The sequence below is a fragment of the Chaetura pelagica genome, unplaced genomic scaffold (genome assembly GCF_000747805.2).
Source record: "Chaetura pelagica isolate M959 unplaced genomic scaffold, ChaPel_1.0 scaffold308, whole genome shotgun sequence".
Classification (NCBI taxonomy): Eukaryota; Metazoa; Chordata; class Aves; order Apodiformes; family Apodidae; genus Chaetura; species Chaetura pelagica.
In genome coordinates, this window is record NW_009954442.1 from 141635 (window position 1) to 167718 (window position 26084).

At 35.0% G+C, this 26084-nt stretch overlaps 1 protein-coding gene across 1 annotated transcript in view; it reads left to right on the top strand.

Moving 5' to 3' along the window:
• Positions 1 to 26084, top strand: part of CHDC2 (calponin homology domain containing 2) — an 82747-nt gene that overhangs the window by 1148 nt on the left and 55515 nt on the right. The window contains exons 3-8 of the mRNA XM_010004487.1: positions 2464 to 2595; positions 3790 to 3867; positions 4421 to 4565; positions 4807 to 4814; positions 9981 to 10022; positions 14388 to 14547. Of these exons, the coding sequence (XP_010002789.1) occupies positions 2464 to 2595; positions 3790 to 3867; positions 4421 to 4565; positions 4807 to 4814; positions 9981 to 10022; positions 14388 to 14547 (565 nt within the window). The remainder of the gene's footprint in view (positions 1 to 2463; positions 2596 to 3789; positions 3868 to 4420; positions 4566 to 4806; positions 4815 to 9980; positions 10023 to 14387; positions 14548 to 26084) is intronic.

Genomic DNA, 26084 nt, shown 5'->3' on the forward strand with positions numbered 1-26084 from the left:
GATACACTCAGAATCACCATGGTTGGAAAGGACCTCTGAGATCATGAGTCCAACCATCAACACAAAATACCCAATAAAAAAACCCCAACAACAACAACAGAAAACAAACAATCCCCCCCAGCCTCAGCCACTAAAGCATGCCCTGAAGTGTCACATCTACACACTTTGTGAATAACTCCAGGGATGGTGACTCAGTCACCTGCATGGGCAGGCTCTTCCAGGCCTGGCCACTCTTTCAGTGTAGAAATCCTTCCTAATATCCAATCTAAACCTCCCCTGATGCAACTTCACGCCATTTACTCTGGTCCTATTGTTACTTACTTGGGAGAAGTGACCAACACCCACCTCACTACAGCCTCCTTTCAGGTAGGTGTAGAGGGTGATGAGATCTCCCCTCAGCTTCCTTTTCTTCAGACTAAACAACCCCTGTTCCCTCATTATGACTTGTTCTCTAGACCCTTCACCAGCTTGCTTGCTCTGTAGCACCTCAATGCTCTTATAGTGAGGGGCCCAGAACTGAACACAGTACTCGAGGTGCAGCCTCATCAGTGCCAAACACAGGGAGACAATCACAGCCCTACTCCTCCTGGTCACACTACTCCTGATGCAGGCAAGGATGCTGTTGGCCTTCTTGGCACCTGAGCTCACTGCTGGCTCATATTTAGTGCAGGTCTCAACCAGCATCACCAGCTCCTTTTCTGCTGCATAGCTTTCCAGCCACTCTTCCCAAAGTCTGTAGTATTGCTTGGTGTTGTTGTGACCAAAATGTGGGACCTGGCACTTGGCCTTACTGAATCTTATACAATTGGCCTCAGCCCATCGACCCAGACTGTCCAGGTCCCTCTGGATCTGTACAGCCTTTCCACCCTTAAGCAGATCAACACTCCCACCTGTTTTGGTGTCATCTGCAACATTACTGAGGGTGCACTCAATCCCCTCATCCAGATCATTGATAAAGATACTGAACAAGACTGGCCCCAGAACTGAGTCCTGTGGAACACCGTTTTTAACTGCCCACCAATGAGATTTTGCTCAGTTTACCACAACTTTCTGGGCATGGCTATCCAGCCAGTTTTTTACCCAGTGAATAGTACACTTGTCTATGCCATAATTTGCGGGCTTCTCCAGGAGAATGGTAGGCTACACATCTACTTAAGTTTTTGTCTGTTTTTCTGAAGACACAAGATTTGTGTGAATAAGAATTCTGTCCCTCTGTCAAATTTGGATTGATGTAGAGATGTACCCACAGACAAGCAATGTGGTAATGGCCTAAAAAGATTCCAGAAGTTTAATGAGAGCCAGTGCTGAGGGTAGAACCCCCGTACTGGTGTAACCTATGAAAAAGCAGTTACAGCTTGGTTGCTTTTTTATTTTGAGACAAACTGTCTAATAATCCTATTCATACTAGCTGCCCAGTAAGTGTATGCATAGACTCAGACCAGTCACAGCAAATGCTATTACTTTGCTGGACTAACATCTGAGAGGAGCATAGGCAGTATTATGACTTGGGTAAGAGGTGAGTTTGATGTCACAGTGAGTAAAGACATAATAAGTGAATTAGTAGGAAACCTATCTTCATTAGTTATCCTGTTCACAAAATAATTTGCTGTATTTTTTTAGTGAAGCAAAATATTTTCATTAAAATCTTCAATTTTTGTTAGTATATTACTATAGCATTAAGAAAATTCCTTAATTTATTTTTATTAATGTCCTATTTTTCTTTATCAACTGAGCATTGTAAGAATGAGTATTACTAACATACTTTTTGAGAATGGGCCTGAAAGAGCAAAATTGACATAATCAGTAAGACAAAGAAAGAAACATACCCAACTTTTTACGTCTTCACAATTACTCTTAAACCAAGAAAAGTTTCATTGGTCTCTATAGTTTTCACTTGCATATCTATACTTCAAAAAGTTAAGTGTTTGGAGGCCATTAGAAAAAACAAATTAAATTTCATCCTTGCTAATAATTGTGAGTAAACTGAATATTTACTCCCAGTATAATTACAGAACAGTACTAGTATCCCATGTTGTGTTTTCTTACTGTGAATGTCAAAAAAGAAGTGATGAGTTTATCTGGGACTGAAAAAAATGTATTGTAGAATAGTCTGGAGACTTGCTAGATAACAAGTTTAAACTTTAATAACTTCATGAAAACAATCCAAAAGCTAGAATGTGAAATATCCAGCAGGAGTGCTAAATTATATAGTAGATGTATTTTATATACATAGTAGAAACTGGCTGTCGTTGTGTTTGGGAATCTGTTACTTTATTTTGTTTACCTGTATTTTTGCCTCAAGCTTCTAAGTCCAAGTTACTAGTAAGTAATACAAAGTTTCTCCTTAGAAGAATACAAAATCTTCATTATAGATATACTGATATTTTAAAAAAGAAACCAAAACACCTCCCCTCCACATACACCTGTTTTAGTATTATTAATGTTTCATGTTTGTGTTTGAAGGTTCTTGACTCAAACCCATTGCCTGGAATGCTGATCACCCCTTCGGAAGGGGTGGTACCTGTGGGAGGCCACGCTGATCTCAAAATCTGTTTTACTCCGAATGCAAAAATGCGTTTTGATACAAAAGTGGAGGTATTTAAAACTGGAAGAACTTCTCTTTTTAGTGCTATATTGTGTGTTTATGTGTGTGTCCATCCAAACATGTTTTGAATTTTATCACTTGTGTTCTAATGCTTCTTAAGAAAAAAATAAAAAAGAGCGAACGAAAGAAAAAACTTCTTGCAGCATTTGATAGCTGTTATATCCTATTCTGGTATTTTTTGTCTCAGTCCTGATCTGAAGCATCAAAATAGCCTCTGATTCAGATTATACCATTGGCAAGCTGTTGAAATGAGTATGGGATTCTCTTCAGAATGTTGTATAGGTAGATCTGCAGTTTTTATGATCTATAGAGGAGCAGGACTGGAAAGTGCAGTGTCTTTAATTTCTTGACTTCTTTTTGTGGTTGTCTCAGAGATTAATTAAATAGTAGATTTGATTTGATAATAGGAGTGCAATAAACATCTAATCCTGTTTTTCCTGTGTACTTGCTTCCTGAACTTTTCCTTGGTCAGGTAAGTGCACATGGGAAAAAGGATGCTATCATGGGGCTGATACTTTCTACCTTTTCTGATTCTAATTCTGGATTGTCCATCTTCTGTGGTTGCATATATTATGCTTACTAAATCTAGTGTCCATTTCTTTTATCCTCTTAAACAGATTAAACATAGCTCAGAACAGTAGTATCTACTTTGTACCAGCAACCCTGTCAGACAATTTGTGTTGTGGTATACTTTCCAGTCCTCACAACCACTGTGATCTAACCCATGCACCCAGACTTCTCCTGCTGCAGAAAACTATTAATTCTAGTGATACAGCATCCTGGAAAAATACTCTGTCTGCAGACTGTCGTTTCTAAAGCTTTTTTTTTTGTTTGTTTGTTTTCATTAACAACTTTGACTATCTCTGTACGCCAAAGAGGCATCATTGGTTCTTTGAAGCCCAGTCTCACTGGCATCTGTACATACATGTTCTAGAAAATGAAGGCATTCTCTTTACTTCTTTATTTTTCCATAACAAAATATACTATAAGGGCAGAGTTATTTTCATATATTCCTGACAAGTTGTACTGAATGTCTCTCTCTACACTGAATCTCTGGGGTAGATCGGCTGTGTGTTGTTTTTTTTTCTTTAATAAAAACCTCACCTTTTTCATGTAATTGTGACAGATTTGGTGAGATGTTAAAATGACCTTGTCAACAATCACACTGTCTTCCATTCACTTAGGTAGCAGTACGAAATTCAGAAGTACTAGAGCTTAGGATCGCTGGATTTGTAGAGGTCCCTGAAATAAACATTGATGTGGTGAGTATGAAGAAATTGTAACAATTGGTAAGACTGGTAGTGTTTCCTTTATCTAGGTGTCAAAGTGGCTTATCCCTACTTCGTATTTTTAATTTTTTACTGGATTAACTTCCAGATAAAATTGTCAAAGAGAAGAACTTAGGAAGAGGAATTAAAAACTAAATCTACATATGAAAGTTGCACTAAATGACAGCTGACAGCTTTAGCTTTTTAACTTTACCATCTGGGAAAAGTGTGTTGAAAGGGAGAGGATTTCTTTAAGGAAGTTATTGAAAAAAAATGCAATAAGGGTAAAGGAGTCCACTGTTCTGTTTACTGAATGATGAAAAATTTCCTGATAGTGTAACTGGACTTAAGTATTGAATTCTAAGATGTTGCAGTTTATGATCTGGAAAGATTTTCAAGATAAGGCTTATACAAGATAATTGGTTAACCAAGACTGTTTCTGTGTTAAAAATTCTTAGTCTGAACAATTTTATTATTTTTTTTTTTCACATCTATTCAGTTAGAAACTTCACTGTGCTTTGACTTTTTTTTTTCTTTAAACTTACAGGAACTACTTGACTTTGATGGTGTTTATGTTGGTTCTATAAAATCAATTCCCTTTTTGCTGCATAACAAAGGACAATCATGCACCAGAGTAGAGTTTGATTTTTCTAAGTATAAGGATTTTAAGTTGAATGTTAACGACCGTTCAGGTATTTGCCTTTCCTATATTGGAATTTTCACTAAATAAAGAATGGCTAACTCTAACAGAAAATCTGTCAGACTACTTCTGGTATCCAGACTTTCTGATTTAAATAAACCTAAAGCAATTAGTTTAGAAGTATTACTTAACATAAATTAAGAGGAGACATTTTGGTTTGCTTGTAAAATGGCATTTACTACAAATGTCTAGTTGCCCGTAAGTTAACTTTTTTTTTCTTTTTTTTCCTATAGTTGCCAAGGTATGTTAAAAAAGAAAAAAAATTTGAATACCCTCTCACCAGTCAAAACAAAATAACAAAAAACAATTTAAAAAAAACAGCCAAGGAAAGCCTAATAACTCTACTCATTTCCTCTTCATGGACTTTTAACCACTGTTTTGACAATGGTTATCCTTTGGTTAATTTACCATCAGTATAAGGGGTCATGACTTCTCTTTTTCCTGATGGTACAGAATGCCTGCAGGTTAACAATGGGACCTCTGTTCTGCATAATGGCTAATATGGAATGATATTGGGGCAAAATATGGAATTAGATTGCTATTATTTGTTCTTTGATACACCTAACACAGATTTTTATCCTTCATTCATTGTTTCTCATCCCTTTTCTCATTCAGTCCTGACAACTGCTTTGCTGTTCCAACATCTTTATTTATAAGAGAATTTTTAAGCTATGCGTGTATGGGCTCTTATCCCTGCAAGCTCAGGAAACTAGGGCTCTCTCTTTTGCAAGATAGTATTATATTATTTAGTTGTAGTCTTTATATGGAGCTATTTGTGGATGATGATAAAAAATGAACTGACAACACCAAGGGTGTTTTGCAATTGACTCCTTGCACATGATTTCTAGATCAGAGTTTGTGCTTGAAACAATTAATATAACATCCAGTCAGGTCCATTACTGTTCAAACGGTGAACACTGAATGAATACTGATCCTGGTGTTTCAGGATAAATACTGAGGTCAGAGGAATTTTGCTTTTTTTGTTGGATGTGAAAGTCTGAAAAATGAAGCAAGCCTTATTGTAGTGTAGATTATGCTTAAAAGTCATTTAGAGAAAAGGTTTCAGCCAACTGATTTTCTCTCTGTGATGTTAGTTTTCATTATTTAGTCAACTATTTTTGCTTAATGCTTTTCTTAAAAAAAAAAAAAAGACAATTAGATGTTTTCCTGAAATATTGTGTTCTCCTAAATCAGTAACTTTAATTAAAGTTGCTGGTGATTAACAGTTCTCAAAATCAACTCAGGAATCCTTATGAGAAATATTACATAAATTTGTAAATTTATGAGGCATGTTGACCATACAAATACATAGATATGTTGCATTCAACTATTAAAAATTGACATTTAGTGTAGTACTATCTGTAATTTGATTCTGAATTTTGTTTGACAGTGCTTGACTGGTGTTCTTCAAAGCCTTATTTGTATTCAGTTAACTTAATGGGAAAGTCAGCTTTGCAATGCTTCTTGTCCTTCATGCCAAAAGAGGTAGGTTAACGGGGCAGTGGTGACTATGCTAAATTAAAATAATGGTCTGTGATATTTCTATGGTGAAAGAAGACAGACATTGTGGATTCATATATTAGTGTCTGTCATAGTTCTATAAAAATAATCCATTCTTAAGAAAACAAGTTCTGAAATAACCTTCATATAACTTTTGCTGCTTTACTAGAATGTTTGCGTACACAAAACCCCCACACTTTCTCAATGACTTAAACATGGAAGTGGTATAAACTTAAATTGAAATGGCATTCCTTAAATGATTCAACAAACTGGAAGCCATTTTCTTTTTGCAGCTATTCATCCTTTAACTCTTAGATGACGGAGGGACTGCAAAATTTGAGTTTTATGTGTCATAAAGATTGGCAAAGTTGCTTTCTGTTTGAGCTATTAGAGACAAATAAATTGAAGATATGACACTTTATGGGTTAGTTTTAGATCAAGAAAACAGCAATTTATTTGCAGTAGGTGACAATAGAGAGTGCTATAGCAAATTTTAAATTAAACCTATTGAATAGCACTTTAGAAATGGAGGGTTTGGGGTTTGCACGTATTTAGAGAACAATGAAATTAAAGAAAACTTAATCTTTGATATTATGAACCAGCTTCAGAACAAGCAGCTGGGGATCACTTCTACAGTACATAAACCTGTTGCATTAGCTGCATTTTTACCTTAAAATATATATAAGAAAAAAAACTGTCAGAGACAATGCATCGTGGAAGGGTCAAAAATATTCTTTTTCACCCCCCCTTTCCCCCTTGCTCTCCTTCCACTGTTTCCCAGCACTTTCGTTTTTGATTAAAAGGGAATTCTATAGCTCAAAGCATCATTCAAATAATTTTTGCATATTATGGGCTGTGTCTGGTAACACTTATTTTCTTCCTATTATAGCTGTCAGCTTAGATTCTGTATACACATGGAAGCTATTGTGAAATGATCAATGGTGCGAATTTATAGCACATTCACTGCGCTGAGATAATTTTTGCTGACAGGACATGACTCAATAGATTCAGAAAAACTGACTTATTTAAAATGAAATTAATTTCCTCCTATGGCATGGTAGCCCTTGAGGTTAGAAGAGAAGCAATAGATGTTGTGTCTTTAAGTATCTTGACAATGTCTGATGCAACATTCTTGTAAGTGGGATAGTCACATTTAGATTAAATACAGTGTTAGAAACATGTAATTGTTCGGAAAATGGTACATATGGAAGATTACTAGTGACATATTGTCAAACTGGAGACAAATGAAGTAAGAAAAAACGCTGACATTTTCATTTAGGTAGGAAAGGTCAATAATAGAAATACAAGACTAGATAATGCTGTTGCAGTAATCTATGTGCATGATGTTGTAGACTACAAACTGAACAAAAATTAAGAGTAGAGGCAGACACCATACTGACTTATATAAATAGGAATAATGTTAGTAAACTGAGTAAAATTATTATTCTGATCAGTGCTGATAACAATTTTTTACTTCAGCATCTATACAGAAAGTACAGTTAGGAGTTCTATAAACTTATATTCTTACATTTGACATGATTTGTTTTCTGACTGCTCTTAAAAAACCCCACAAAAACAAACCTGTAAAGTATTGCATCCATTTAATACAGATTTCTCTATAGGGTTTTCTGCAATCATCCTCTTTTAATTTCCTAACTCTGAATCTAAGTGTTTTTTGAATCTTGAGAATAATTTTTGCCAGACAGAAAGAACAACGTCCTTCAGAAGTAAGGGAAAGAAGACATTTTAAGTAACCAACGAGTGCTGCTTTAATTCAATGTTTTTATTTCAGTTTCCCTTTCTCTCCATGTGCTTATGGTCATTCTGTCTCCCTTTCCCCTTCGTGCTGTGTAAGCTTGCTGTACAAGCTTTGCTTCCCTTCTGCTCCAAGTGTATCCCTGCCTGCCTGTCAGGGGCAGCATGCTTACTGTTAGGCAAGACATGCCCAAATACACTCGCCAATTACATCCCACTGGTGGTCACAAGTTAAGATCACTGAGAGTTAGTGCAGCAATGGTAGCTGGCTGTAACAGCAGAGAATAATGTTAAATGAAGTTAACTTCTAAAACTAAATGTGCTGCTCAATATGACATGACTAAAGGAAGCATCTGGAAGTATACATACCCCCCATGATGCTATAGCTTTTCTTTAATTTAACTCCTGCAAAGTACAATACCAATAAAAAGCGTAGTTCTGTAAAGAAAGTGCTCCATGGACTGGCACCTCTTACTGTGAGCAGAAATTCTCAGTAGTTACTGCTTCTTAAAACATTCCCCACTGGATCAGAGTTCATTATTGTTCTATCTCATCTAGATTTCTGTCTTTTCCCACCAGATTTCTTCCTTCCTTTTCCTGACTTTCCAGTCTTGAAAAAAAATCTTTTCTCTATATTGAGTTTCCCTTGTTCAGATTTCACAGTTGCAAGTGCTGTTTCCTGCCTCTGCACTTGACCAGCTGTTTCTCTGATTTCATCACCATTTCCTGGACAACTGCCTTATACCCAGCTTATCTTCCAGCTGCTACAAACCTTCTGTATCCCATGGCGTCACATTCTTTTCTGTCTGCCTTCTGGTTCTGCTAAAACTTCCTGCTGTTGTTGTAGTCATTACTGACAACACTACCCTATAAACCAACAAAAACTCACTATATTGATGTTACTGCCAAGAAAGTAGATACTAGAACTACGGAAAAATTAAAACAATTCAGAAGTGTTAATAAAAAAATACAAAAGCATGTAATAATTTTAAGATGCTTTAAAATTTTTATAAAAACTACTTCAATTATTAATGTGAGGTTTCAAGTAATTAAGTAGTGAATGCAATCTTGAATTCTCCTGCTAAAATTCAATTTGGCAATAGTTTTCCTTCTGTCTCACAAAGCTTAAAATCAAAACAAAATTAATATATGGGAACTCTGAATAGCTCCTACAATTCTGACTAAAACTACATACACCTAAAGACGCAATGAGTTCCATTAGCATGCTTATAAAAGAATATATATAAAAATATAATAATTGAGGTACATCTGCCAATATTCTAAGTGGTAAAATGAAGTTGATGCATTATAGATAAGGCTAAGATGCTGCTCAGAAGTGGCCTGGCTATGCCTTCCTGTTATTCTAGGACCTCAGAAGGTGCTAGATGTGACAGGGTTCTCCACCTCACTGGAGAGAGTTTAGCCTCAGTGTTCATTGGCTGTGAAGGTCAGAGCTGTAAGTGGAAACAGTATACACAAATATAACTAAAGATTTTAGGTTTTTTATTTACTGCAATATAAGGAGGTTTAACCAGCTGAAAGTCTGAGCTAGGCAGGGTTCTCACTTCAGAGCTGAATAGAAAAAAAATATTCTGGTAATTAAACATAAAAAGCAGCCTAACAAAACCAAATAAAAAACTCTATGACTGTCAGGCCAAGTAACAGGAAAAGGTTTTTCACCCAGAGGGTGGCTGAGGACTGGAACAAGCTCCCCAGAGAAGTGGTTACAGCACCAAGCCTGCCTGAGTTCAAGAAGTATTTGGATGATGCTTTCAGGCACATGGTGTGATTCTTGGGGTGTCCTATGCAGGGACAGGAGTTGGACTCGATGATCCCAATGGGTCCCTTCCAACTCAGCATATTCTATGATTCTATGACTCTATGATCTATTGTAACTCCCTCATCCCTAATAATACTATTTATTGATTGATTGCTAGCAGTGATTATTTTTGAACTGACTTTTAAATTGTACTGTCCAAGAAGAATAAAAACATGGTTTTTCTGACTGTGACTCTCTTTTTGCAAACTACTTGTCCAAGTTACAATGAGGAGCACCTTATTGCTTTACTTTTGTGCCAGGGAAATAGGAAGCACATAGTCACTTAAAATATTCACTCATCTTTGTTTCTCAGCTGCTACTGTTTTTCTCCAGGTGGATGATCCACCTGCTAGCAGCAGTGTCAGGCATGATTGGGTAAGGAAAGCAGGCAAAGCAAGGTGCAGGAGTGTACTGCTTCAAAATTATTTTTTTACCCTGATGCAAAATAAAAAATTCCACCATCTTGGAAAAAGACAAAATACACAGCTGTGTAATAATGAAGCTTATGAGGGCCTTTGATCGAGATAAATAGGGCACGTCACACCTGTCAGAGCTTATTACTTAAGCTTTTTGTAGAGAAGTGACAGGTGGTCTTGGGGTTGTTTTTTGGAATTTTTAATGATGCTTTTTTTTTTTTTAAATGAAACAACATAGTTCATGGTGTAATAAATTAATTCTATGGAAAACCTGCAGCTGTGGAATTACAGAGTATTGTTAGTGCATCGTTTCTGACCATATACATGGGAGAGATTTAGTTTTATTTTACTGTTTTGAACAATGACTTTGAACATTAGTTACATTATTCACTATGGAAAGCTGCTTATCTGTGATATAAAGATGGGGAAATTGGGCTGCATCAAAGCATGGTTTAGGGAAAAACTCATGATAAATCTGAGGGGAGGTTGAGAATGTATATTGTATATAGTTGCAGGACATTTTTTTATATTTTCATAGAATCTTAGGGGCTGGAAGGGACCTCGAAAGATCATCTAGTCCAACTCCCCTGCCAGAGCAGGGTCACCTAGAGTACATCACACAGGATTGCTGGAGTAGAATAACCTAGAGCACTTTACACAGGACTGTATCCAGTCAGGTTTTGAATATCTCCAGAGATGGACACTCCACAACCTCCCAGGGCGGTGTGTTCCAGTGCTCCATCACCCTCACTGTAAAGAAGCTTTTTCTCACATTTAAATGGAGCTTCCTATGTTCTGACTTGTAGCCATTGCCCCTCGTTCTGACACTTTTATTTGTTTAGCAATTCTAGCAAAAATTGGGAGGTATTATAAAATGCCATCAAAATAAAAGTTTTCAGGAATATCAGTTTTATTTTAAGAATTTTTATCTTTGGCAGCAGCCTACTTTGGCAGCATATCTTTTCTGGCATCCTATGGAGGTGTTTTATGTGAAAACGTAACAAAAACTCTTATTTCACACGACTGGTCATTTTTAAGCTTTGAAGTATTTGAGTTACTAAGACTTCCAATTTGTAGATGATGCCTCCTTTCCAATTGGTGTGCATAATTAGTGTAAATCAAATAGGGAAAATATTTCTTATATTGATATAAACAACTTTTAGTGTGCAAAAGTGCTCTCTAGACTGCTTGCTTCCTGGCCCTCTCTGTATTCTCTGGTTTATGAAGCTAAATGCAGCTTCAGAAAACATCTCAATAGATAAATAACTGTAATTATTATTTAAGATTATTTCATTATTTATTAAAGATTATTTAAAAAGCAACTGCAAATCCAGTAATAGTATAGGGATTATTTTTTTAGTATTGTCATTAATTTTTTTTAAACATATAATCTTACCATAGAATTTTTCCATTATGGAGTTTTAATAATTAAAAAAAGTAATATTTTTTCTTAAAATATGTATGAAGATAAAAATAATGCTTGCACTTACAAAGGAAATACTAAAAAATGAAACTAAGTTTTAATTCTGTTTCAGTAATATGTGTATGTGTGTGCATGTGAATATGAATTCTAGGTATACAGAATTTTTGAAGATGTTTTCATTTGTGGTGCAAGTTAGTTAATGGGCAATTAATGAGGCAAAGATACATATGAATGAAGCAAAAGGTCTATGATTTATTCTAATTTATGTAAATACATTCCTATGAGTTGTATCAGCTCTGAAATCGCACCATTGTACTTAAAAGTAAATATAAGTTTTCAATGAACATCATGTCTTATGTGCAGTGAATTAGGTGAGTGTTTTGAACACATTTGGGTTTGTTTGCCAGCTCTTGGGAAATGAAACTCTTGATGATAGTAAGACTAAACTGGTGGTGGAGATGAAAACCAAATTCTGAGTAGTTACTTTGGGATGCAGATAAAGAGATTCCACCTTTTGTTGTCTTAACTGAACGTGCTAGTGCTAGACTGTAGTCTTGCACAGCCAGTGATATAATGATACCTATTACAGACTAAGCATTTTAATCTTACCAAATGTTAAAAAATTAGTGGTAATATATTGTGACATACATCACACCTGCTAGAGATTAAAAGGATTTGCTAGTTCACTTTTTTACTGCATTTCTGGGTAATGTATTTCAAATGTTAGAATTGTAAGGAAGTATCCAAGGGTGGGAGGTATCTCACAACCTGAGATGTGCACTGAGTCATTCAGTCATCTTCTCTCTGTTCACCTTGCAGTGATGAATAATTTGGTTATTTATGCAGCATTTTGCATATTACACTTCTGAAGGTGTATGCTGGGTACCCATACCCAATACAGTAAACTTCTCATGCAGCTGAAGGAGTGTGACAAAATCTTTGGATTGCGTCTGTGTTGTGACAGTTGTAAGAGATGCTTAACTTAGACACTCCTGCAGTTTTTATTTATTTATATTTGTCTCTGGTATTGGTTCACTTTGCATATGCACTGTCTTATGGAAGTATTTTAACAGCTATCAAGGTTGCCAAATAACTGTGTGTTCAGCTTTATTCTTTCAACCTTCTCTTATGTTTGTGTTTTGGTTTTTTTTAATTAAAAGCTTTTTTTAAAAAGATTTCACAGTCTTAAAATGCTATGCTTATTAGTATCTACCATGAGGAATGGTAGTAATTTGTTTCTCTAAAACTGTAAGGACCTGCTGTTGTTAGTGACCTAAAATAATGTATTTCACACATGCTTTGAAGTGAAAGGAACATCTAACACTGTGAAGAAAAGATTCTTTTCAGTCTAATTTTTAATTATGTAATTTTATGCCACAAGAGCCTATTTTGAAGATGTAATTTAATGTAGGTAACTTGAGATACTAAAAATAGAGGAGTATGTAAATCAAATCAGGAGACTTTTACTCAGTCTTTTTTTTATGGCACCCCTCAAGCATTGCTTACTAAAATATCTTAAAGTGCATTTGCCATGCTAATTTTGAAAAGCACAATTCTGTGTTATAAAATCATTATCAGATCAAAGTATCAGTATAAATCAGAGGACTGTAATAATCTGACTAGAAAAACATGCCCTCATCTCAGGCTTTCTTCTTGCTATGCACAAATAAATAAAATGCTCCACAGTGCTCAGCACACATCTTGCTCACCAGGAGCTCATAATTGTGTGTTATAAACCCTGCTGGAACTCCAAACAGTGTAAGTGCTACATACTTCCTTCTCATTATCTAAGCTCAGTGTTGCTTCTGTTACAGATGGGTATGTGCCTCATTTCCTAGCTTGGGACAATTTTTTTTTTTTCTTACTTACATGTGGTAGTGAGTAGAATATATAAATATCAAAGTGAAGCACAATGTGCTATTTTCTGCAGTTTTTGAAAGATTTTAAATTACTTGTAACTTCTTTTATATATCTGGTTTTACTGCAAATCTTAAGCAGCATACAGACTTTATTGGCCAGAGTCCTTTCTGGAGATTTCATTGCTTTTCAAGGTGAAAACAAAACTGTGGCATGTGAAAGACTCCAACAGTGGTTTCAGTGTGGTAGTTTTGTTTTTTGTCTTCTGATATCTTTGTAACCTCATACCTTCTTGTCTGGAGAACATTCTGCTCTAATGTGCCAGCTCATGGAGCAAGAGGGAAGATATACCTCCTTGAAAGTGTGCTGCAAAATAAATTTGGTCTCTTTATCCTGGAAAAAGAGGATTTTTTTATAAAGCATCCTACCTTTAAATTGGAAGCCACATTTACTTGGAGATGTGATTGTAGAGGTAAAACTGGGAACAAAATCACTGGAATTTAGTCTCCTGGAATTCAGTGGGGTTCAGTTACAGAGATTTTAAGAATTAATTTATTTTTATTTTTTTTTGCTGAGATTTCTCAAGTTTAACTCATGCTCCACCTTGATCTTGGAGCCCATTTTGCTTATTCTAAGTATATCTTAAGAGCTGACCTTTTCTCTTCAGCTTTTGAGAAATTAAGAATATATGTGGCTTTGTTCCATCCTCTCTGCTTGCACTTAAGCATTTCAGCCACCATTCCAATCTTTTTCCACTCAGAGGGGCAGCTGGAAACGACACCACCACAGTGATTTGCCAGAAGCCTTAACTGTAGCTGTGCTGATAACCAATGCTTTTGGGCACACAGTTTTTAACTTCGTGGGGGAAAAATACCTGGCCTCTGCTTGCTTGAATGTCTGATACCGGATGCTCATAAATAGCCATCCCGTTAATATCGTGATATTGTTAATTTCAATATTTCTTCTGAAATAGAACCACTCAGATGGTTCAAGAAGTACCATTTCTTTGGGAAAGTGATTCACAATGTTATTTCTGTCCTTTAGGTGGCAGCATATGACTTCACTCTTCAACTTAGTACTCCTAGAACTGACTTCCCATTGACAGAGCCAAACCCTCCACCTGCAGCTTCTGCGAAACACGTCGTTGCTCCTCAGCTACAGGCGGTGACTGTGACTGTTCCATTTTGTAGAGTTAAAGCAGTTGGTAGGTAAATGAGGGTCTTAAGCAGATGGTGGATACTTATATTTGTAGTGATGGGTTTGGTTGTATTCTAATTGCAGATAATTACTACTTAACTGAAATTTGATAATTCTATAATTTGTAAATCTCTTGGACAATCACAAATTTTGATTTGTATTTTTAAATAAGTGCAACGCTGAAATTTCTATACATAATTGCAACATGCTGGGATTTTTTTTATGTAGCCATTTGCCTTATATAAAAGTTAGTTTACTAAAACATATTTTTTGTTTCTTCTCATTCATTAGTGTTTCTATACCTCACCATGCAGACCCCAGTATTTACAGCAGTTTGTCTGAAAATTATAGAAAAGTAGTATGTAATTTATTTATTTTTTAAATAATTTTTTTTAGTCTTACGTATACCTAGAGCTCTTAGGTTTCACAAGGTAAAATTCCTTTAAAATGCCTCTGACTGATCCTGATCCCATCTGAGAGAACTTTTGGTAATTTAGACCATTTGCTTCTGTTCGTTTTTTTTATGTGCAGAACTGCACTCTTCTGGCCTGTCAGAGTTTGCTCATGGCCAAAGTTACAGGCTGTTTGCCTGCAGCGAGAAATTGGTATCTCAAATGATTCTTCTGTGCTTCTTTTAGAAATAATTTGTGGTTCTCTTTAGTCACCTGTCTGATCCTTATAGTCATGTAGACCTACTCGTTGTGAATACATGAATCCACTAGCTTTCCTCATGTGTTTTTAGTATGTAGTCACTGTTTATGTGAGATGAGGAAACCTGGGGTGATATTTGTGTAATGTTTAAACATACTGAGAGCACTGAAGGAGGTTTGTCCAATTCAGTGCCTGATGTGAAGTAAAAGCAACTTCAATTTAGTAGATTTTATCTGTGTTTCTGGGTTATGTGGGTTTTTTTGTGGGTTTTATTTATTTATTCCTTTATAGGGCTTTAACTTAAGCCTTACTTTTGAGATCTTTTAAGATATCAAAGGAATCTGAGAGACCTCCTTTAGATCCTATGATGGAATTAATAGTGAACACTTCTAAATGTATTTAGTTTAAGAACATGTAGACTAAACATAAATGTGCATATGCATATGAGATTAGTAGAAAGCACATCTCTTAGTAAACAATCATTAATAAGTGACAAAGTTCTAGTGCAGAAGTGATTTATGTAATATTTATTTCCTTTTCCCTTTCTCTGTGAAATAAAGGAACAATACAATCAGTAAGTCTCACTAATAAATTACAGTATTTTCTAAATTTAGCACAAATTTGTATTTCTGAGAGATAGAATTTCTTTACAGTACCAGTATAGGTCAACAACAAGTAACCATAGTATTCAAGAGAATAAAACTTTCAGTTCTAAAGAACAGTTGAGAAAATAAAGTGTGGCTTTTATTTAAATTTGAGTATTAGAATGACATTCTTACTAGTAATTTTGCTGGGCTGGGAGAAGGGAGAGAAGTCTGAAGAAGTGTCTTGAGTTCTTGGTATTTCACATAATCATACAGATGCAGACAACAAGCCAAGCTATTTTTACTGTTACAAAAGGACTCGATAATCTTATCACATCCTGATAAGTTAAAAGTTATGTATTTTATGGTTTCATTATTTCAGATTATCACTTTAAAAACTCAAAGTGGGTAAGATGCATCTTGCAAGTTGTAAGTTTTGATTTGATGAGTATGCCTAATTCTCACTAGTGTGTGCTTTATGGTACATTTGTTTTCCACTCATATTTTATTTGTATTTGTGGCTGACTGGGATTCAGACTGCAGAGGACAGTGCAGTTGGCAGTTAAATCAATAGCTTATATCAGATGTTTGTACTTGGGATAGTTCACCCTGAGAAAAAAAATCATAATAATCTCGGAGCAGTCAACCCAGTCTTTTAATTTCAGAGCAGTCAATATGTTTTCAATCCATCATGGATCTTTTTTGAGTTGTTTTAGAAACAAAGTCTGTAGACTGTTTCAGCATCTGAGAAGGAAACCAGGTCTCTTATTTAAATACCAGTCAGACTTTTTTTTGGAGACTGCTTATTTGTATGTAAGAAAGCACTGAAAGAGAAAAAAAAACAACCAACCACAAAACAGAAAGCTCAACTGGAAAATACACGAGCCCTATCTCAGCCAGGCACAAAGGGAGAGGACATATTGTCAATGTAATAACCTCATGTGAGCTGATATTTTTACTAGTCAATATCACAGTTTATTTTGTGAGGTAGATAATTTCCTTCACTTTCCCTCTGAGTCTTCCAGGTATGCTGTGTTTTCCTCGTACAGGAAGTTTCTCTGGGTGACATAGTTGCATATTCATGGAGCAGTCCAACAGATGAGGTTCCAACTTCGAAACAATAACGATTTATAGAGTTTATATGCTTGTGCTTTAGGGACATACAGATAGTATTGTTGTTTACATAATGTGACATATGTGATTGGGAAATCCTTTGAGCTTTTTATGGGGAGAAGAGACTTGATCAACCCACTTTGTCACTGAATGTGAAACAAACTTGCAGATTTTAAAAAAAGGATAATGTATGCTTGCCAGGTTAATTTCCATTGTTTAATCTACTGAAGAAACAAAATGAGACTGTCGGAAAGTAAACCTTTGTTTTTCTAAATTCTCACTTTAAACTTCATCCTTTGTGATGGTGTCTTTTTCCAGCTATAAGAAAGAAAGAGAAATAATGTTTTCTATAAAATTTTAACGTATTTTCTGATTATTACTGTTACAAATACAAATGCATTAATCTGCAATAGGAAGATCATGTCACTCTTTGTTTATAGTCTTTTAATTTAAATGTGACTAACAGGTCATAAAATGACAGAAAGTTAAATTGCAGTAATTATCTGTATTGTATGGAAACAACAGAAAGAAAATACAGTGTTTCAAACCAGGGGAGAAATATTTCTGCTAAACACGTGAAGACACAATGGTGTAATGAGGGGTCTGTGAGGAAATATTTGTCAAAATATTGGTGCATTAAACATCTTAACTTATTTTTTCCAACAGTACTTAACTCACCATTGGAGTTCTCCTCAATGGAACTTAAATTTACACAATATTCAAGTGGCGCACATTTCAGCATTGCTGGTGGAAGTGTGAATTCTCAGGTATCTAGTCACAAGAGTTTTTATAGTTATTCTTGGCTATAGTTCTAATTGATCTGACTGGGAAAATAACATAGTTTTGGAATTAAAAGTTCATTCATGAGCCAAATACATGGTTTAAATATGTAGAAATTTTCCATGGTTTTGTTGCTCAGTTTTTGATTCAGTAGAATTTTTTCCAAAACTCAAAATTGGACTTTTTAAAAAATTTCTGACATATAGGAAAGTGTGGCTACCATGACAAATTAACCAGGAGTTGAGTAAGAAATAGCTTACTTACAGAGATTTTCTGCCTTTGCCTATACTTGTACTAGTAAATGAGACAGTGGCAGTGCAAGAATTGATGTGCTGTGATGATCCATACAGTTAAATTGCTCTCCCAATACACTGTTACTAATCTATGCCAACTCTCTTTTGGAACATAGAGAATTTGACTGTATGACTGCAAAATATATCATAACATGATTTATTGTTTCTAAATTCACAAAGACTTTGGAGACTATAAAAAACAATTTTTGGCATTGATAAAAACATCTGAAACTCGTTTTCAACTTTAGAAAACAATAATAATACAAAGTCAAGACCTTTTCCTAGCTATAGAGGTATTAGGAGTTGAAAGTGTGACTCTGAGGTAAAGGAGTGGGTTATTTTTTTGTTTCCACAGTCCCCTTATTGAACTGAAAGAATGGGTTTTGAAAACCTATTCTGAACTTCTTCCTTTTTCAGCATGTCCACCTGAAACTCTAGATGCCATGAGCAATGTGTTTAGTGATGGCTGTGCTTTATTTCTATCAGGAAGAACTGATTTATGTTTGTCTAAGCACTCTCACCATGATAATTTGATCTATTTACCTCACGTAAGTGAGATTTTTCCACTCTGGAAAGAAGTTATTGGTCTTTGTCAAGGTGGCAAATGACTGGGAAGCATCTAGTCTATGCTGGTAGGCATACCCATCTTCTCTCCTTATAGATACAGGAAACTGGATTCTGCATTGCTTTTCTAGTGCTTTTTTGCTTTCATGCTGATCCTATTGCTTAGGACAGAGTAAAGTGAAAAGCATCATTTTCTCTTTCATCATGTCCTCCTTTCTCTGTAAATATTTACAGGAGCTTGACCTGAAGAATATCTCAAGGGACCAGTTGACATGGAAATTGAATTGTGATGAAGCAGATAAAAATAAAGAAGACAATGTTTTTAAATTTAGTATGGAGTCTGGATTCCTTAATCCAGGACAAACAATCAGTATTGCTGTATTCTTCTGTCCTTGTAAGTAGTTTTCTGAAATCTACAGATTGTTTGGCCAAGATACCATTTTCACATATTTGTTTACATTACTTTTTACAATTAATCATAATTGTCTCTTGTTTTGATTAACTTTCAGTTAACATGACTGAATAGCAAACTATAATGCCGAAAGAAAGGTTTGTGGTTTTGGGAAAGTAAGACAGCTGCAGGTCAAACACAAAGTATGGAACCACATGATAGCAGTATTTGAAAAGTCTGGTTTGCACCTATAAAGCCTCAAGTTTTGTACATCTAAAGCTAGGATAGCTGAATTGCTTTCTGTACTACTCCTTCATACGCATTTTGCTTGACTGACTTAGATACGAAAGCTTTCCAAGAGTACTTGGAATGTGTGTGAACATTTCCCTAAATAGCCATATTTTAGATAAGAAGGGAAATTTACTTCCTCAATGAGATACAAAATCTCTTAGCCATGGTATTTTCTGAGTAGTCTTCTCAGGCAACCAGATCCTAAGTAAAAAACATAGAATAGATTTCTAACAAAACTTGGGCGTGTGCAGAAAGATGGTAATCAATCAAATACAAAAGAAGAGGAATGGTGGAACAAGAATATTAGAATTCTACCTCATTATCAGTCAAGTGTTTAGGGTAGAGAGTAACGTAATACTGTTTTTGAGTTGATAAAGTCAACCAGTGTGTGTGGCTGATGTCTACAGAACTAAGTTGTTTTGACAGTTTTAGGTGACCTGCTTTTGGATCCCCAATATTTTCAACTTGAAGAGTAGTTTTTTTCTCAGTTGGATCTCATCCTGAGTCAGCAAGTAGGTGTTTAAAGAAAGATGTTGCCTCTGCTCTTTATGATAGGATGGAAATCTATAACCTCAATTAAGCACTGGGAACAACTGAATATAATTACAAATTAATAAAAACATAGATATGAGTCTTGCCAAGATTCAATATGATACATTTAGAAGACTGTATTAAATATTGCTCTGCAAACATGTTGTTAATATGCAAGAGCAGTATTTAATTGCATGTGTTGCTTGGATTTTTGCTGTATTTCAAAACATTTTTTCAGTATTTTTTATGCCTTGTTGGTTGCTTTTCTCTTCAACTTATCGTTGAAGAATAATCAACATCAACTTGTGATTTTGCTTCATGAAGTGGAAAAGTAATTAACATAAAATGATTTTTTCAGAATTATTTTTAAAGTATTTATTTATTTTTTTAAAGCAAATTTTGACTTTTCTGAAGTAATATTTTTTGATGCATAAAATACCTGGAAATCTTCTGACCCAATCTGCGTTGTAGTTAGTACAGTTCAGAGCTATCCATGAGGTATCCTTTTAGAAATATTTGAAGTACTATGTTAAATTATATATTTCTAGAAATTAAACTGCTAGAAGAAAGTTAAATGCCATTTCCTATTATAAGGCTGAGCAAAAATTTTTAGAACATGATTCTGGTTTTGATACAACACTTTGACTCCTTTCCCCAATAATTTCTCCAGAGCAAATCAGAAAAAAAACCCTGTTTTTCACTTTGAACCATACATTTATGAAACAATCATCAAATTGTGTTCAAGGCAATAAAGATTTTTCACTAGGTAGATTCTATTTTGTACCTTGTGTAACCTTTGAGTTTGGAATTAAATGATGTGATCTCTTCTTCATCTCCTCTATGCAGGTCCTCAATCAGCTTTTAATGATAGAAAGGTTATCAAAGTAAAACAAACAGATTTATTTTTTTTTTTAATAATTTGTTTAAGGAGTAATATGAAATAAAAAATCCAAGGAGGCTAGATAAAATTGAATGAAAATACTGTCCTGCGGTGAGAAACTGTTAGAAGATAAAAATCAGGAGTTAAAAAGTGGAAGCAGGATAACCAAAAGATTGGACAAAGCACAGAGAAGTATCATAGGAGAAAAATGAAAAAATAATCTCTTTTTAGATGTTCAGTTTTACAGAGTTTTAGAACTGTGGACTTGGAATCTCAGTTTCCTTGTGAAGAGCATAAGGATCTACTCGAAGCACATCTGGAGAGTGTGTCTAGACAGAAGAAAGGTTTTGGGTAAACCTCTGAATTTTGAGTAACTGTTGAGACGTAACTCAGAGGAAAAGCAGGTTAAAGAAGATAAGGGCCAGAAACATACTATGACCCCAACCCTTTGGAGTAAGAATGTAGAGGAAAGAGGAATGCAAATTTAACAGTTTGGAAGGTGAAAAACAGACACTCATAACCGTCTTTTGTTCTTGAGATGCAAATAAAAGCTACGCCTGTATTTTAGTTTTAAACATTTCTTCTCCTTTGATAATTTCTACTTCGTTTTTAATGCGTTATCTTATTTTTTCAGTGGTATTTAAGATAATAAAGCCTACAAAATAAGCATTGTGGCTTTGAGAAGGTATTCTATTTTTGCAGTGTGCCTATTAGAATAATTGTGGATCATACTAAAATAATCACTTGTGAAGAACACAAATGTTTTTGTCTGCTCTGAATTTGTGAAACATTCTTCTAATAGGAGATATAATAGGAGCTGCATTTTGTGTAGATTAGATTAACATATATAGCTTTGAAACTACTCAGAAAAATATAAGACTTGAAAGATAAAAAGAGTAAATGTGTATTTCTAGATAGCTGGTGATTTTTAGGACTTGGATGAGCATAGGGTCTTATTTTCTCCTTCTAAGTACCACTGACAATTAAGACAGACAAAATTCTAAGAATTTTTCTAATACTATTTTGTGCAGCAGCATGAGAGGGATCATGAACAGGTGAAATGATCATCCATGTAATCACAGAATCAAACAATGTTAGGGGTTGGAAGGGACTTTGGAAGGTCACCCAGTCTAACTCCTCCCACCAGAGCAGGGTCCCCTATAGGTTACACAGGAATGCATCCAGGTGGGTTTTGAATGTTTCCAGAGAAGGAGACTCAACAACCTCTCTGGGCAGCCTATCCCAGTGCTCTGTCACCCTCACAGTGAAATAGTTTGCCCTTATGTTTATGTGGAACCTTCTGTGCTCCAGCTTGCACCTGTTGCCTCTTGTCCTATCACTGGAGATCAGTGAGGAAAGCCTGGCTCTGTCCTCCTGACACTCGCCTTTTATACATTTATTAACATTAAGGAGGTTCTCCCTCAGTCATGGTTGTTCTATTTAGGTGTTCATGTCATGAGAATGTATAAAAATTCCTTGTGTGATGTGTGATGCGAAGACTGTGAAGCAGGGAACAGCATACAAATAAAAGCCAGTATTTTTAATTACGGAATAAATGTTATGCGAATGCAGATGTGTATACATACATACTACTTACATATGTAAATATGACAGATAAATAATTGTCATTTGAAGTTATTTGTACTTTTGTTGTGTTCCCGCTTCTTTTATTTACCAAAAATAATAATGAAAAATGATAAAAATAAATTGCCTTTAATTTGATGTTTGAAGTATTTTCTCATGATTTATAGCCTATTTGTGCTATACCTTCACTGAATATAATTGCTTTTGCTTATAAGAGAACATTAAGTACATTAAAACTGTCCTGGGAGACCCAGTTAATGAGTATGGTATGCTGATCTCCTTCATAAGTTTGTACTGTAAAGTTAGTGTGTGGGGGTGAACAAACCTAAAAATGAACTTTGTGTGTTTATTAGGGTAATTTGTAAAAATATGCCACAATGCATATTTAAAATGCAAAATGCTATAGTGAGCTACAGTGTTCCAAGTTAATGCAAGAGCTTATATAATGCATAGTAATATGATGTGACCTGGTAGAAAAAATATATTAAATTAAATAGATATTCTCAAGCACTGAAGGTATATTAACTTGATCCTTTTCTGCAGTACTATAATATAATGCATTAACAGTGTACCAAAAAATTCACTATATCTTGTTGTCATATGGATAACTTTTATATAGCATAGCAAGTTGGAATAAATTTGTGTTCTGGGGTGCTTTATGGAAAAATACTTACAAAAGCACCAGTGAGTTAATGGGTTCATTGTGTTCCCAGAAGATGTGATAATTACGTAATGGGCACAGATGACAATCAAGATCTCTATCTTCTAGGCTTTTTTTTTTTTCCTGCAACAGTAAGATATTAAAAAACTATGCCCTTTTACAATTTTTGTGAAGAAGGGATTAGAATTTTTTATTTTACTTTATTTTTTGCTATGGCTTACATTTAAGTTTTAACTACCTGTGACTTTTCTGCTTTGTAACCTGTTTTTCAGTGTATGCAAATTCTTCATTGGCAGCAATTTATGCGTCAAAGTAAATATATGCAACAAGGCATGAATTATTGTAAACTCCAAGGCTACTAAACTGAAAATTTTTATTTGAGAGATTAGCATAGGAACTGAATAACAATCTAATAAAAACTCAGGAGGGTGAGAAGAGCAGATGGAGATTTTACTTTCTTCCCACACGCTTTCAAAAGATGAAAAAAACATGCCATTACACAATTAGGATTTCTGGGAGGAAAAAAAAACAAAAACAAAACACCTAAAAAATTTGATTTGTGCTGCTGGAGAGCAGTAAGGAATAGGAACATTGTTAAAGAGGTGGCTATTTAAACTGCTTTTGCTGCTAGTTTGAATTGGAACTGAAACAGGTAGATTGGAAGGGTGGGGAAATATTTCTTCTCCAGAGCTATATGAGCCAGATCAAGAGGAGAACTTGCCTATGTGCATAACTGACTTTCAGCAGAAATATAATCTGTTTATGTTTCTATTACCAAGGAAGCTGCATAAATTCTAGTCCCAGGATATCTTGCTAGGGTGTCAGGCATTATGAACTGGATGGCCTTTCTAGTGCAAATTAGGCTGAAAATGAAGCTGCTAATGAATATATGCACGTATGTACTTGGAGAAGTTGCGTTCCTTTATTGAGAGTCTTTTCGAGGTAAGGCAATGAATGCCCATTTTCCCTGATAAATGTATCTGGAAAAGAAAAAGGGGAAATTTCCTGTATAATTCTACAGATTTTGTTAGCCCTTGGCAAATTTGTATGGGCAGATTTGTAAATACCTTCAAATATCCCTAAAGAAGATTTTCACATCTGCTGAACTGCTTTTTGTTTGGCTTATATAAATTAATGGTGGTGTATCAGAATGTTAACAGCAGCAAAAGCTTTGACAGTAGTCATGTAAACTGTGATTAATAGAATAAATTCGGCTGTTAGTTCAGGACATAATTCTCATTAATTTCGAAGTCATCTATTTCACATGAAATATCCTATAAACATTGGTCCTAGGCATTACAAATAATGAACAAAACTTAATGGAATAATTCACATTTTTCATCTCTGTGTCTTTTTAAAATGAGGACAGTATTGCAACATCCTGGTGTTTCTGATACAAGCAATAAACTCTTAACTTAAATATTATGCAGAATTTTGATCTTCATAAATATGTGGAGACACATGCAGAATTGTCAGGGATGCAGAATAACCACTGTACCATCTCTTCTGCCTTCTGAGAGAGTCAGAGATTCTGTGGCAAATGGATGTGATTGTGTAGTTTTGTTGGAATTGTTATGTACAGGGTGGATGAAAAGTTTTTATGAGAAAAGCTTAATATTACTTTTCCTAACTTTTGATGGTTTAACTTTGAAGGTATGGTTAATACTCATATTTTGAAAAGGGAGTTAGTGAAGATTGTGTATTCTTTGGTACTAACATGTGCTCCTCTAGGTTTCTTCCTTCATGACATTCCATTCTTATGGCATTTATTGGTTGTGGCTGTTTACTTTCCTATGCCATATGTCATAGATACATATTAAGATAGGATACCACAAATAAGGTTTATTTAGATCACAGCTGTGGGACAATAGACTTTCTAGCTAGCTCATATATGAGAGTAACTTGTATAGAATGTGTTGTCTTAACATACATCTCAAAAATATTCTGCTTGACTCTTCATATGTCTCCATAACCTTTTCTGAAGCTCTCTCACCTTTGCTTCATAAAAGGGAAATATCTGTTATTTCTGGCTAAGTGCCAGAAAAAGGTGTGTCCTTTCTGTGTCAACATGTAGGAGCACAAGGTTCTTAGCCTTCTCAGTGGTCTTGACTCCTAAAGTAATTGTTGATTTAACAGGGAATTAGCCAGGTGTTGCAAGCACTGCAGCTAGTTCCCATTTAATGTAGTTTTCATTTTACCAGTTTCATATTTTCTGGTTTGAAATGAAGGGATCCTCAGGCCACGTTTTGGTAAACTGACATGCTTCCATGAAGCTCCTCTGTTATTGTCTCCATGAAGAAATCTGCTCTTATGAGGAGGGAATAAAAGAAAATATATTGCAGTCACTAGGTTTTCTACTTTGAGCATGTAAACAATGGCAAGTCTTTCTCAGGCTAATGAAAATAATCCCCTAATGAAAATAATGACCTAATCTCAGAAGAATTTATAACATGTATTTTGTTTGCAGTGTCCCATACAGACACAAAATACAGAATGAATTTGGTTTGCTACCTCTTTCCTTCTTAAATATTAGATTAAGGTGTTTCCATACTTAATAATCTCAAGATGGAGGGGAATCAAAGGGAAGGATTTTTTTTTTTTTTTTAAATTAAAAGATCAAAATGTTAGGTTTGTCTTAGAACACATCATGCAGATTTGTTTCTAAATATGAGGTATTCATTATTTGGCCCTCAATTTTTCATTTTGCTAGCTCTTCAGCAGGTGGGTATGACTGAAAATTTGGGAAATGACACTGTATGGTTTGGAATACCATTTTGATAGTGTAAGAGTTGTGGAAGGAAGCACCTTGTTTCCTGTAAATCAGTGAAAATGTGTTTCCCATCCTAGAGAAACAGCCTGGCAGCTGTTAGCAAGCTGGTGTGAGAAGGTGCAGAACACAAGGAAGTGCTCTTAGTGGAGGGTAGAACCTGTCTTGCTGGCTTGTGTGAGGCTGACTTGGCCAGTAGAGGTTTAATCATCCTTTAAAATGTTGGGTTTGCCATCTTAAAAGGCAACAACATTTTCTTACTGTGTCATTCAAATGCCTCTAGTATTTATTAATTTATAAAAGTAGCATTCTCTGCGTTAATTAGTGCAATTTATAATATGATTGCAATTTTTAAAATTCTGAGGAATGTTCCGTTGATGCTATATATTAAGGAATTTTAATACAGTAAGTAACTCAAGCTTTGAAAAATTTCAGACATTTTAAAAAATATGGG